The following is a 15331-nucleotide window of genomic DNA, read 5'->3' as shown; positions in this document are numbered from 1 at the left end:
CAGCCTGTGCCAATGTTTCACCACTCTTTCAGTAAAGACATTTTTCCTCATGTCCAGCCCTTGCACTGAATAAAACAAACCAAACACCAATGTTTACTTCTTGTGCACTTCCCTCTGACAACTTTTAAAATGGTTACAAACTTTGCAAGAACAAGCCAGGGCCTGTTGCCTTAGTTTCTATTAGAATCTAAAATGACTTGTAAAACACTAACAAAATATCAGTTTATCTACTTTTATTGCTTTTTTTTGCTGAATTCTTTTTACTTATGTATATTAACATTGCACATATTTTGACAATTTATTGCCAAATACACATATTGTGGGGCTTGGTTTCTGACCTAAGAAAGAAATACAAATGAAAATTGAAAGTAATTATCCCATGTGGAGACCAAAAATCCTTGTCCCACCCCAGTTAAGGCATCTGTGGAATTCATCTTCAAATGGAAAATAATGTCCCTCAGATGTGCAAACTGTATTGGGGACTACAGGTAAATTAGGCTGTGAATACTGAACATATCATACTGGTTGACCCATTAAATCATGCCAGAAATTTTCCCATTCAAAAGTCTCATGTTTCGTCATATCCATGGAAATGAAAGATAACAATGCCACAGTGTTACACTCAAAATTCATATCTCCTCTCTTGATACCTACGCAGCTTCTCAAGCATATGCTCTGCTTAAAGCTAGGATTACAATTCTGGACATTTATGCAGCACAGATGTTCTCTATATGAAGTAAGTTAACTACTGATGTGTATTTTCTTATTTTTCATTTTTAATTTAAATTTGACAGTTTTGACTGTTGTAAACAATATTATAAAAGAAACTCAATAGTGTAGATCTAGAGAAGCTTCATTATTAGACTGTAAAAATAATTGTTGACATAAGGATTCTACCTAGAAAGGCCTCATGATTGGCAGTCACATACTTCTTTAGAGGCATTTTACCCTTCCTATATGTACTTCTTGGCCAGTAAATGATGGAAACATATATGTCCTTATTGCCAAAGTATGTTCCAGTTACTGGAAAGAGTAATAAGTGGGATAAACAATATAAGGGATTCATATTACACAGAAAACTTTCCAGGTCCTTCTCCCCCTCTCTCAGATACTGCTAGCATGCACAAATATCTGTAGATGTTTAAGAGAGTTCCTATATGTACTTCTTGGCCAGTAAATGATGGAAACATATATGTCCTTATTGCCAAAGTATGTTCCAGTTACTGGAAAGAGTAATAAGTGGGATAAACAATATAAGGGATTCATATTACACAGAAAACTTTCCAGGTCCTTCTCCCCCTCTCTCAGATACTGCTAGCATGCACAAATATCTGTAGATGTTTAAGAGAGACAAAACGAAAATTATCCAGTGTCATACTACTCAGCTTTCCCAGATTAGTTCTCCTAAATATCTCAGGTATCTCAATACTAGGCAGAAAGACAAAAAAAGCAAGCCCCTTCCAGATACAACATAATCTAAAGAACAGAAAAATGTGTCATCTCTTCCAACAATAGAGACACTTCCCTGTTTTACTTCTCTTTTATTTCAGCCTAACAGGTTCTATAAATCGAAGTTTCTATATTATACCAGCTTTTACCCTAAAAAATTTATTCTGATTTGCATTGAACACTTCACTCAACACAAAATCACTCAATTCCATTTGTTCAGTATTGATTTTTACCTCAAAAACTTCTTCATCCAGAATCCTGGTTCCAAAGACAGTGATGCCATTGGTGTCCACAACTGTTTTGTCACTTCTTTCAAGTGGTTTTGTAGTTTTTTTGTTACAGTCAACAATCATTGTAACACTTTTTTTCTCCACGCTAATAGCTACTCGATGCCACCTGTTAAAAAAAAAACATAATTCTATTGTAACTTATGTTTTTCAAACCAGGTCATTGTGTTCTTATCGAGACGGTTTATTGCAGATCGTGCACCAGTCAAGTCACAGATAAAATTTTAAATGTCTCCATTTATTTCCTTCTTTCATATGTACACAAATGTACACAATGTTTTGTCTATTCACTACATAACTTCTGTCCCTTAGTACAAAGGAATCTGATCCATAGCTCATTGTGAATATCCTATATAAGATGAAGTTCAAGCTCACCTTCTCTGAAGCTTTACCCAGAGAACATTAGTAAACTCAAATTAGAAGTGAGTGCACTGTTTACATTTTATTAGATTGAACGATCTGACAGCAGATTTTATTTTTATGAATGTGTTTGATTTTCCAAATTACTTAAGGAATTACTTGTGCAAATATATTTAATCCAGAAGCTTATTCTTTGTTATTTACATTTTACTATTTGTTCTCTGTGATCAGTCACCAAAATTTTACCATGTTCTTTTGCTTATTTGAATGTATCCCATAGCTATAGAGATTTTTCAAATATGTACAACAGTTCCAACATAGATGCTTTTCCAGATACATATACTTACAAATGCTTGCCGATATTCCCGCAACAATAGCTTTGCCTACATAAATATTGACCAAAAAATGAATGGACTGATTCAGGATACTGACAAATGGTTTTATTTTAAAGACATTCGCGAATAAAGCTTTGTACAATTTGCCCAACTATACTATGTTCTTTATGAGACTTTATTATCATGACAGACCACGCTAATTTAGTGAGCCTCTCTGCTGTGACAACTTAAATATCTAAGAGCAAGAGCAAGCCACTCCGTAATCGAACATGGAGCAAAACATCAAAGAATCTTTGATAGACAAGGACAAAAAGTGTCAAAGGATGTCATATTAGTGACTGGTAAGAGGAAGGCTGGAATCAAATTATTTCAGTTGGCATTTGTGGCACTAAGGTTGTCTGAATCAGAGAGACAGCCTAGATCGTTGTTACAAAGAGCTTCTGTATATCAGAAGGAACACCTCGAAGCTAGTGGAATCTGACTGCTAAACAGTATCACTGAGCCAGAACTCTAACTCCATGTTTTTTCTGGAACGCGGCTGAACATTACCATTAGAAAAGCAAACTGTCCATGCATCCTCAGGCACATTACACTGTTTACACTTTTTAAATATATCTCATTTTGAGACAAAGATTGTTGTCCTAGATCCTTCATAAAATAGCTGAGTCAGAAGAAAATTGTCAGTCTATCTTTTGAAAGCATGTAGAAGCTGAAAGCATGAAAACATAGCTCACTGTGGATAGGACTGACTCCAGTTGATTTGGAAGTTGTATAGTCTCACTGCAGGAACTGTACCAAACCAAGTTCATTTTGATTTCTTAATTTTTATCAGTTTCTCAACATTTTGGGTGAAATTCTGAAATCCATGTACTCCAGTTGATTTGGAAGTTGCATATTCTCACTGCAGGAAACTGTACCAAACCAAGTTCATTTTGATTTCTTCATTTTATCAGTTTCTCAACATTTTGGGTGAAATTCTGAAATCCGTCAAAGCTTAAAAAAAGGCTGCTTTATTTTATCACTCCTTCTGCTAGGGAAATGCATCAGGTTTATATTTCATGGTATAATGCCATTCTCTGGTAATACAAGGGCTAGAAAGCAATTACTTTTTTCTTTTTTTATCCTTTATTGCTTTATAAACATATTTCGTTACAGTTGAATTTTTGCCCTTCCTTCTCTACTGCTTTGTTTTCTTTTGCTTTAATAAAATTTCATTCTCTGTATATCTGGAGACTGTGGCTGCTCTTCCTGGACTGCAGCACAATAAATAAAAAGCCTTTGAAAGAATGAATGTCCACTTACAAGCACTAGAATGATATTCCCAGAGAATGATTGCTTGTCTACAAAGGGAAGTTAGGTACAAAAAATTAACAACTGCATCAATAACGCAATAGGTGTTTGAGATTCATTGCTTTACTGAGGGTGCAGTATAAATACTTGCAGCACTTCAGATTAATTGCCCAGCTTATTCTTCCCTGACTTCCTTCTATACAGACATCTCAAACCATCTTATTTATCTGCTGTTTTGGTTCAGGAGAGGAGAAATTCTATGCTGTCTTGTCAACTTGTCTTCACTCTGCCTATCGCCTTCAAATGGACAAGACAGCCCTTCTAGTGAGACTACTCCTCGAGTCTTTCTGAAAACAGAGTTTCTTTCTATATTGCACAGGAAGAATCTTCTTAGGTTTAGTTTTGGTGGGTTTAACTTCTATGACTCCTTCTTCACTCTTGGTTTATAGAAATGGCAAATAAGAAAGGTGGTTTGGCTTTATTTGTAGCTGTATACACCATTTGAAACTGGAACTGTATTCTGCTGCAAAGGTTCTCTGATTTTGTACGACAGCAGTCCAACTAGCTGGCAACTGTGTTACTGATTTATTTAAATATGTAAGACAACTGTTTGTAAAGACCATAGTCACCTATACAGTGGTCTGTGGTATTATTTTTCATCTTAAAATTTTACACTTACTTGCCATCAGCAATGTTGACTGTTCTGAAAAGAGGATAGTCTTCTGGGGCAGGTTTTCCATTTTGGTCTTCAAACAGGAAGACAGGGGATCTACCAACTTCAACACCTACTTGCTGAATTCCTTGTTCATTGTAGACAGACAGAAGGAAGGACTGGATACCCTTTTTAGGTTTTACTGTCATTAATATTGAAAAATCTTCTGGAAAATCTCCACCTGTAAAAAAAGTGATACAGTTACAAATTCAGAAAAGATGAAACCATTCTTTAAAGGTTTACATTTTCCTATAAGCACAGAGGATTCCACATACAAACTGTTGGGTTCTTTTAATTCTCCAAAATGAATAAAATTACAGAAATAAAAAATTACACTATTAAAATTTTTTCTCTCTTTTTTTCTTTCTGGTCTCGCTTTAATTCCCGAAAGATATACCTTAACGATTCTTAAAAACATGACCTGTAAATCTATTGTGAATTTATGTTATAATACAATATATGCAAGAACCATGATAGTTTCACATTCATTATTTTTTCTACCATCGCCTTTTTAGCAATCTTCTAATTTAAAAGCGTGCACTACAATTTCACTCAACAAAGTAAGTATCTGTATTATAGCAAATATATTCCCAGGCACTTCATCTCCCTTGATAACCACTTGTTTTAGTTTCTCTCTCACAATATATATTTGAGTCTTTCTAGAATAATATTGTGCATAACATTGAAAAAATACATAACTAGCTTTAGGCAAAAGCAAAGAACGTTTAATTTTCATTTATTCCCTGATGCTTTCTCTTTGAAGTAGAGATTATGTATCAATCATGGTTTCAACCTTTAAAACTAAACAAAATTAAAAGTGGATATAGCTTGTTTATAAAGGAAGGACTGAGGTTTGTACTCAGTACTGCTGCTGTTGAATCTGGTGGTAAATCTGCATTTCACTTGATGTGAAAGTCTACAGGCTTAGTATCAAATGAAGTGTAAGACTGAGATTCTAAAATTCAGAATATACATTGGATCTGTGTGGCTTCAGCTGCAATTTGACATGCAAGAAACAGAGGGATTAGAATCTAATCGTAATGTTGGCAATGAATATAACTGCAACTGTGTGTGCGTGAGAGTGAGTAAAATGTTCTTAAACATTTTAAAAATATAATACAATAAGTTTTAATAAAATAATATGTTACATTTTTGTAATTAATAAAAGCACATAAGACTTCAACATCGAAAGCTGATTTAGGAATTGCTTCTTCCAATGGAGAAAATATAAGACTGTTTCCAAGATAGGTCTTGTGGGAAAACCCTGTCAGGATTCTATGGAGTCTTCCGTGAAGACAAGTTATTGATGGCATTAACTCTTTAGTTACAATATGAAAACAAAATGCATAAAATCTTCACTGCTCTTTAAATGACATACTACTCTTCTAAAACAGAAAATCCCTAGTCTTACACCTATTATATTGTCTGCTGCAATGTTGTTTTATGTGCTTTCTACCATCTTCTTAACTTTTTTTGTAGAAGGTTGTTGAAACACTCTAGTAATATAGACCACTTCAGGGCTTGTTTTGACATCTTATTTTGAAGGGATCAAAGCTCAATAATAGGAAGCATTTCATTTACTCTGGTGAGCCTTTGGTCAAGCTTTTTAATGACAAAGCAAAGCTGCTAGTTTACAGGTTAAATTAAACTGTACATTACACCTTTTAATGTCAGAGTAAACAGATGACAAAAAAAGGAAAAGAAAGAGAAAAGATGACTGCCAACGAAATGTCAAAGAAATTATTTGAAAAGCACTGAACACTTGCCCTCTCTGCACCGTTAATCTGAAAGATATGTTGAAAATGCTTAAGGCAGGTGACACTAATTCAGCTAGTCTGGGCATGTGCTCTTCAAACAGGTAACATCCTATGAAAAAAAACCTGGGAGCTTTCTAAGAAAGGTGACTGAAAATGAGTCGTGCCTCAGTTCAGTAGTTTCTGTTATCACCGCTATGACGTAATATTATCAAATGTTTTATCTTGCACCTGCATTGTGTAATTATAAGTAAATTTCCTCCAAACACAGTTTTGATTGAAAAAGTCAAAAAATGAATGATATTCTAACATGTAAAACTTTATGTATTGCTATGTATATATAGTTCTTGGACATATATCTGGAATAATTATCAAAGTCTTCTCAACTACTTTTAAATTTCTTGTTTATTGGTATGGTTCTATTTGAACAATAACCAAAAATAACAATAATTGGAGGGAAAAATCACTCGAAAAACCTTTGTATTTATCTGGGTTGCATTTCTTGTCATTCCTATATGCTTTTGTAAAAGATAACTAAAAGCATAGAAACAAACAGTACAACAAAAATCTAAGCAGTTATCTTTACAATTATATAATGCCTCCCAGTCAGTGAAATCAATCCCTATTATATTCTGGGAAGTTGGTAAATATTATTAGATCCATTTTTAAAAGATAGATAGATAGATATATTGATGCTCCCAGCTTTTGCCATTCATAGTTCCCCTTGAGCTACAGTAGCTAAAAGATACCTATACTTCCTGATGAGTTATAGGAGCTAGATGAAAGCAAGCATAGGATGTGTTACAACTTGTATTGTTTATCTAAAATGATGTTTCACAACTCGGTCTTGTCTTGGATATCTTCCGTAGTCTTTCCACTACTACAGAGCACTAAGAAAAAGGGACATGATCACTCAAATGTCTTTAAGGATAATCTCTGAAAAAGAAGGATTTCTTGTGGTGGGGAGAGGATGCCTGTTCTGCAAGATTCAAAAGGAAGTAGTTATCATAATCACCTCCAAAAAATTGTTTCTAGATTCTTTACTGAAGTAGAGGATAGCATGACATCTTCCTGTATTAAGCAAAGTTTGGTGGTGGCTTCTTTTTATACTGTGAGTGAGCAATGCTTTTTATTTGTCTCCTGCACACAGAAGTGTTGCAACAGATGGTAAAATCAAGCTAACTCATTCCAGTTGTAAAGCAGAAACTGAAAGCATTAATAAGAGTAGTACTAAATTAAGGCTGTCAAAGGCTATAGAAATCTAGATGTCAGCCAACAACATGAGGTACTTATTTGTTCTGGCATTCAAGAATCATATGAATAGTTATTACTGCAACTGCCAGATCTCCTCTTTATGCTACGATTTGATTCATGAATAAGGGCAAGTCAACCCAAGCTCTCAGACTTCCAGCTCTAGACTCTCAGGCTTTGATTTAGCAGAAGGTGCTTGTACTGTTCTAAATTTTAAAAAATATCAGTGATTCCAAGTCAGTTTAATCTTCTGTCCAGCTGTATTTGAATGCTCACTTAAAGTTTTTTGTTGTACCACTTGGCTTCAACGACACACATTGCAAAACTCAGAATATAAAGGTGCCAACTTATTACACTGTGCAACTTGTGCAGTTTTTCAATACAATGGATCATTTTTGTATTTTTTAAAGAAAGAGCAGCCCATATTCTGCTAACCTTACTTAGGTTAAGTAGTAATTAATTACACACATAGCCACACTAATATCAGCAGGACATTCAGAAAACATTCAGAAACATTCCAGGTCAGGTTGGACGGGGCTCTGAGCAACCTGATCTAGTTGAAGATGTCCCTGCCCACGGCAGGGGGGTTGGACTAGATGACCTTTAGAGGTCCCTTCCCACCCAAACTATTCTGTGATTCTATGATTGTAGACTGTAATGTGCCATTCAGTGAATGATATTTTCAGCTGGATAGCTCTGTTAACTGTATGCAACTTAGTTGAGAGGATATATTAAAAACTGAAGAACTGTGTTAAAAAATAGTATAAATATTAAATCTGTAGTGAATTTGATCTTCTTCCATGAATAAAAAAGTGAACTGATGAGTTAAGTGAACATGTAAGTTACGCTTGAACTGTGTATAGCTGTTTCCCATGTTGCTCTGGGAACCCAGTATTACTACAAAATAATGTATCTTTCCCCCTTTTATAAATCTTGGATGATATCTATATGATTGCTACTTTGAAAGACGAAAAAGAAAGTATTTTTCTTTGCCAACATTTAATCTCTATGTTTATCGGCAGACTTGTTCAAACTCTGCGTGATGTATCAAAGCAGAAAAATTAAATGTTCCACAATTTTGGCTTTTAATATTCTTATTATCATTTTCCTCAACAGTTTGGGTCAAGTGACAAGTGACAGCAAAATAATGGAATGAAAGTCTCTCCTCAACATCCAAAGAATATTTTTCAAAATGTGATTATTTCATTTTAGAGAAATTTGAGAGAAGATGGAATCACATTACCTGCTATCCACAACCAGCCTTGTTTAGTCCCCCAAATACCCAGATACTCTTAGGTAATTCTTAACAGATGGTACTTCTGGGAACGATTTTGCAATGGCCAACCACAACTCATTCCTACCGCTGCAGCATTACTCCAGGAAGTACTGCTTGAACGGACTACTGAAACTGGAGGAAACTTGCCAAAGCCACCAAATAAGCTTTCCATCAGATAGCATCATGAAAGAGCAGGTAATGTGACTTACAGGCCAATTCTGCCAGTGACACAGAATTTGATGAAGAGCTTTATAACCGAAGCCAATAAAAACTGATTCATTCAGGGGATAAAGAGCATGTCCTGTCATTCGTAGGCAGGCCTAACTCTAGGGATAACAGAAGTGTTTTGTGGTACTGATGATAGACTCCATGCTGTGCTTTAGATACCATAAAAGCATAGGCAGTACGATAATTTACCAAAGTAATAGCTTTCTGACAGTCTCACCTGGGTACAGCTGCTTTGTTGGGGCACTCAGCTGTGCAGTTTTTGAAACTCTGTAGGCGACATCCGATCCTTTTGAATCCCTTCTGTTCGTGCAAAATCCTGCTGTTCTTGATACTCCTTCTGGTGAATTGTGAAATTCTAATGCTTTTAGCACATCAATGGGTTCAGCTGACAAAGAAAAAAAAAACAACAATTACTCATCTTGCATCTCTACAGTATGCAGCCTCTAAAAAGGATATTAATTTCATTGCAAAAGCGTATGTGTAATCATAGCAGTAGCTGCATCCTATTTTGATTTATTGCAGATTACTCCTACACCAGAATATTATTTTAACAGGATTCTTCATTTTTAAATATATGAGAGTTCATCCCATCCAATGTAATTGTTATGATCAGATTTTCAAACTACTTGACTACACACTGAAAATCACTTTTTCCCAAACGCAGAGAATCTTGGTGATTGAAACTTACAACACATTCTTTTAATGAGTGATTTCTAAGAAGGGGAACTGATTTTAAAAGTTTGCACAAAAGTTTCAGAAGCATTCAGCTACTAATAATCTGCTATCAGAAACTCGTCTGTTGCTAACAGTAAATATATTCTGATTACATATGACTGCTTTCTCAGACAATAAAGTGATAAGAAAGGAGACTTAATCACAAAGCTACTGTAAACTTTAAAAATTACTGCAAGATATTTTTATAAAGTTTTTGTTTTGTTTTGTTTTTGAAGGGGAGGAGGGTGGGATTGGGTGGATGGGGACCTTTTTTTTTTGTGTTTCAGTTATTAGGTTACTTTAATATATATATACATATATATATATTTAAAAAGCCAATAACAAAGCTTTAATCTGTAAAAGTTCACCATGGCAAAAGGGGCAAGTACTGAATGGACAAGCACTTTAACAGAGGCAGTGAGGGAACATAGTTTGCCTACTGCATATCTTTTCTCTTTTGAAAAAATTAAGGTCTTCATTCCCATACTCCCTACAGATCATGGCTTCACTAATTTTTTTTTTTTGAGTGGAAACAGAATTTCAACAGACCATTTTTTCACTGGGACTATTCTGCAGTTTTTATGGTGGCAAACTCATAACCATGATATCTGGAAAGACAAAGTTTTACATGACTTTCACTGTTAAAGCTGAGAAATGTGTTTGGTAAATCTGACCCTCCTTCGTATCTTTGAACTGCACTGTGGCAGTAACTACGGCTAATTTATTCTCTGTTACTATTCATTTTGTGTGTCAACAATTATCAACTTAAGGCCCAAAATTCACTGTGTGCAAATATTCAACTATTTGAACAACTATTTGCAAACAACAAGGGAAAGAGTGTAAAAACATAGGCAAAGTGATACTCTAATCAGAGTCACTGATGGAAACATCCCGACCTTCTTTTCTTACTATTTGTACAGTTCTAGGCAGTGTTACTATTATTTTGTCACTGTAGTATCTCAGAAGTCACTTTAGTATATTCACTATCAATAACAGGTGTGAACAAAGTTAAGTTTAACTAGCGCATCCTATTCATCTCCTGGCATTGCCAAATATGAAGAACTCAACTTTGTGGTTAAACCTATCTTTGAATAACACCAAAAGTATATTCTTTAAAAACAAAATCTGAGCTTTTCTCAATCAGCCTAGAATGCACATAACTTCTTCGCTCTTAAAATATGTTCACAAGAAAATGTTTGTGAGCTTCTTTAATTTTTTTTCACATCATGCAACTCCTCATTTCCTTTTTCCACCAGATCGTGTTATCAAATATAAACCCAATAGCCAATGTTTGTTGCAAGCTGATACATTTTGAATGAATGCTACAGTATACACCTGAATTTACTTAAAATCTACATATCCTGCAGATTCAAGAAATTATATTTAAACATTCTTGAAAGAAAAGTTTCAATAGTGTGCAAATTCTGAAACATTAGTCTTACTCTCTGTTAAGTACTGACTAAATAATTTTAATGGATATAATGTATTTTCTATAGGTATTCCACACAGTTCTAAAGTTACTACCATACTGAAGGAACTGCCACACTTTTTTTCTGGTAACCGATGGCTATTTTTGCAGTACCTGTAATAATTTGAACCAGTAAAGTAATGTAGAACCAGTCACTGGAAATACTAGTAAAAATTCTAAGTCACTGTATAAGTCAACGACTGCTACATTCCTTTTTCCTTTGCTCTTTTCCATAATTTGTACCAGATTCTTCATTATTTTTTAGAATAATGGCTGTTCTTTGCTTGGCTGACTGGGAGAGTATTCATCCATAAACAAGATTATTCATTACTCCCCGCTAGTTCTGCTGCTAAAAAACTTCCAGACAAGAAACGGAATAATAATAGAAGAGAACAATCTTCAAACCACAAATTCCAAATAATTAGAACAAACATTTTGTTAATAGTCCATAGATGACATTTATTTCCACAAACTGTGATTCACAAAATGTAAATAGCAAAACCACTAGTCAGTTTACAAGGATTTCTAGAAATATAACTTGTCATAGAAATGACAATGTCATAGAAATGACAAGTTATATGAAGCAACTTACGCAAAAAAGGTAATTAGTCTATCTCCAATGATAACATGGCTGACCTACTAAATACTTACAGATCACAAGTAACAGAAACTGCTTCCCTAATTTATAGAAAAGATTTCAGATAGCCACTTCGACCAATAGTTAAAAAGTAAAGAAGTTCTTTAGAAGTCTTCAGATAAACCAGGCAGGAATGTATAAGATTTAATATGCTTCTTTATAAAAACTTGCTTTTGATAGAAACCTACGTATCATCCAGTCTGTGAAATAAACAGGCTGAGTTTGTGCCTCTTCCTCATAAATGTTTTTGTGACGTTCTTGTGTGTGTCATTATTTAACCTGGGCTTGAGTCTCATCAAATGGCCAGACTAGGATGCAACCAATCCTGTATTTCAGCTGGGAGGTAGCCAGCCTGGAAGTCTCCTGTAATAATAACAGCTGTTATTGCCATCTCCCAGCTGAAAACTGGGCTCACTGTGTAAAGCACTTCTCCCCTACGCTCTTCTTGTGTCACGCATAGGGCTACCGTATATTGGAGTTTCTGCAGAAACACCCTCTTTTTGCTAGTGGAAATTTTGTCTCCGTGAATTTCGGGATTTTTTTACATTTTCTGGAACTATGGCAACCTAGTTGGAGCAAGTGTTCAGTAGCCCTGACCAGGCTGCCACGACATTAGTCTCAAAATTCTTGATGAGCTCACTGTGCACGTTCAGATGATCTGCTCAATGCCTCTACAGAAAGCACTAGACACAGTTGCTCTCAATATGCCATTTCGGAATCCAGCCAAAAATAAACAGCTCTTGAAAAACAGCAGCGCTTAGATCCTGACTGGTTAGAGGTAACCTGTTTGAAGTATAAAGGATGACGAGAAGTCCTCGCACAGCCGACGCTGGCCTGCTTAGAAGACCAGGGTAGAGAGGTAGGAAGACAACTCACAGAGTCAGGGAAGAGCATAGTCTGGAAGCTATATCAGCTGAACCTGTGGCTTCTCTCTGCCAGTTTCTGTAGGTTCTGCAGTGCTCAGTCACTGTATCCTGGGAGCTTCAGCTCTTCCTGAAAACTGCCTCTTCTCTAGCATTCTGCTCCCACGGGATTTCTGGGAATGGTAAGAAATAGCCAGAAACAGCACCAGTGCTAAGGCCATGCAGTTTGCCTGTTTGCATGGTCCACAAATTAAGATTACAGCTTGTATTTATATGGGGCAACATTAATGTAACCCATATATTGGCAGATCTAGGGTCTCTCACAAGAACTTCCTCACAGTGCATAAAGCAGCTTGCCTAAATGATTTTACCTTCTAGTCTAATTTCCTTGGATAGTTTTCTCATAAGAAAACTGCAAATTAATGATATATGATGTAATGCTTTTGCATCCTTCCAATTTGGTGCTAAGATTTAAGATGACAAGGAACTAACCAGCAAATAAGCATCATGCACACAGCCCTGTTCACCAGTTCTTGGCGTGCGGTTAATTCTCCTTATGAAATTTAGACATCAGCTTTGAAAACTCAACTCTGTTTACCACGGCAAATTTGACAAAATACAAGATCCAGACCCTAAAAGTGGGTCCCTTCATGCAGATGTTTATGGCCACACTGCACTGCTGGTTGAAGGCCACCTCCTGCAGGCAAGCCAGACAAAGCCAGAAGTAAAGAAGAGAAAAGAAGCCTGTGTTCATCAGGCAAGCCTGCATTTTTCAGATTAAGCTCTCCTGAGTTTCAGACCGTAATCAAAAAGCAAGTTTCCACTGTGCTACTTTTCCACTGATAGAGAACCAACCGCAGGGGATCATTCTTCTCACCAAATATCATAGTGCAAAGTTCAACAGCATGTGTCCTTGATTCAAAAAAGTCCAGAGAGCCATGTGCAACTTTCACTGCCACTAACAGACTACACAGTAGTAGCCAGAGGAGAAGTGTTTAAAAGTGCTGGGATTTCTGGAATGGCAAAGGATAATTCTTCAAAAATCCCTTTTTAGAAGACAGAACTGTGTGAGATGGGAACCTGAGTGTCCTAGTATCTTTCAAGATACCAAACTGTTAATCATTTCGCTCCAGCATAAGTTCCCGGTTTTCAAAAATAAAGAAGGTAAAGCACAAAAAGAAATTAGTGGTGTAACATCTGAAGACCTGAAGTAACTTGTAACTTGCAATATTTAAAATTGTAGAGCCAAATTCTGGTCTTCATTACTGTGGTATGACTGAAGGACATCCATTCACTCAATGAGCTTTCCATATTTATAGTGGTCTGGATAAGAACATTGGGTCCAGAGCATTTCATATCAAATATAACTCCAAAGCCGTATTTAATCTTCCTTTGCTTTCCCTTTAGCTTTCTTCCATAGGAACTAAATAGGAACCTTAGGGGAAAAAAAAAAGACAGCTTGACAGAAATATAAAATCTTCTAAGCTACTTTAAGTGGTACTAAAATGTGTGTAAAAGCATGTTAACTAAAAAGAAGGAAGAAAAAACCCCACTTCTGTCAGCGTATCTCTGCTGGAAATTAAAAGGATTCAGCGGAGTTAAGTAGTTGTAAACTGGATGCTAGATCACACTTTTACACTGCCAGGTCAGGACAGAATATCAGGAGTGAATTACATGAGGGAAACTTCATATGTTTTCTGTTTGTTTGGAGAGGAGGAAAATACATATAAAAACTGGCTTCCTATTTTGGTTAGCATTTTCAAGCCTAGACTTCCTATGTGTACAATGATACATTTATTTTAAAGGCTATGACAATGCATTCTATTCAGTGAATTAGTAACCACATCTTTTAAAAATATAATGCAATTACAGATTGAAAAAGAACCTCTGTAAAAATCTAGACTACATTTTGATCATATATTCACAGTTAAAAATATCATCGCTTTCATTCCATTCCACAATCTCTAAATTGAAATAAAATCTGTGATATATCATTCCTCTGAATACTGATATTGATACGACACATATGGATCAAATTCTGATGCCTTTATATTGCATTATACCACAACTACCGCCATTGTGCAATGTGATTTCTTCTGTAGTTAAGTAGAAGCTGGTGAAAACAGCAGATTCATTTCTGATATGTTATAATGCCATAAGTATAAACAGCACTTACTATACAAGATCAGGGGACTTGCTTCCTTCGCTTTGACCTCCTGATACATCTGAGCTGGAATCTATTAGTAATATGGCTCCCCCTTTCTCCTGGTGGAAACTGTCCGTGGAGGAGGTTCCCAGGTACCATAACAATCCAGGTTATGGTATCAGAGAAACGAGGGACTGAGAAACTGTACAACAATGCAGAAACTGAAGTCCTTTGGACACACAGTCTTTGTTGATGACTTATTCAATAGGTGACATCAAGCCTCCTCGTCTTAAGGATGAGGTCAGTTTTTAGTATAAATGCTTAGCATTTCCACATCTCTCTATGGGAATGCTTCTTGTATGTGACCACATAACCCTAGGTAAAAGGATACACATTACAAGACAGGGACAAATTGTATCATCAGATGCAAGAAAATTTGCATTGGAATGGTCAGGTCTGGTTCATAACATTTGGATTTATTTAAATGCAGATGGTAATTAAATGAATGGTGTTCAATGTAGGTGCTGGAGCGTGTCCAGAGAAGGGCAATGAAGCTGGTGA

General features: G+C 35.8%; 1 protein-coding gene across 5 annotated transcripts in view; it reads right to left on the bottom strand.

The window, feature by feature from the left end:
• COL11A1 (collagen type XI alpha 1 chain) overlaps positions 1-15331 on the bottom strand; it is a 167428-nt gene that overhangs the window by 140603 nt on the left and 11494 nt on the right. For all 5 annotated transcript variants that reach the window (XM_019473101.1, XM_009283198.2, XM_009283200.2 and 2 more), the window contains exons 2-4: positions 9160-9327; positions 4401-4614; positions 1683-1845 (exon numbers count right to left, since the gene is read on the bottom strand). In XM_019473101.1, coding sequence (XP_019328646.1) covers positions 1683-1845; positions 4401-4614; positions 9160-9327 — 545 coding nt within the window. The remainder of the gene's footprint in view (positions 1-1682; positions 1846-4400; positions 4615-9159; positions 9328-15331) is intronic.

This window comes from Aptenodytes forsteri, unplaced genomic scaffold (genome assembly GCF_000699145.1).
Source record: "Aptenodytes forsteri isolate BGI_AS27 unplaced genomic scaffold, ASM69914v1 Scaffold181, whole genome shotgun sequence".
Taxonomy (NCBI): domain Eukaryota; kingdom Metazoa; phylum Chordata; class Aves; order Sphenisciformes; family Spheniscidae; genus Aptenodytes; species Aptenodytes forsteri.
This window is presented reverse-complemented; position numbering and strand designations above follow the sequence as displayed.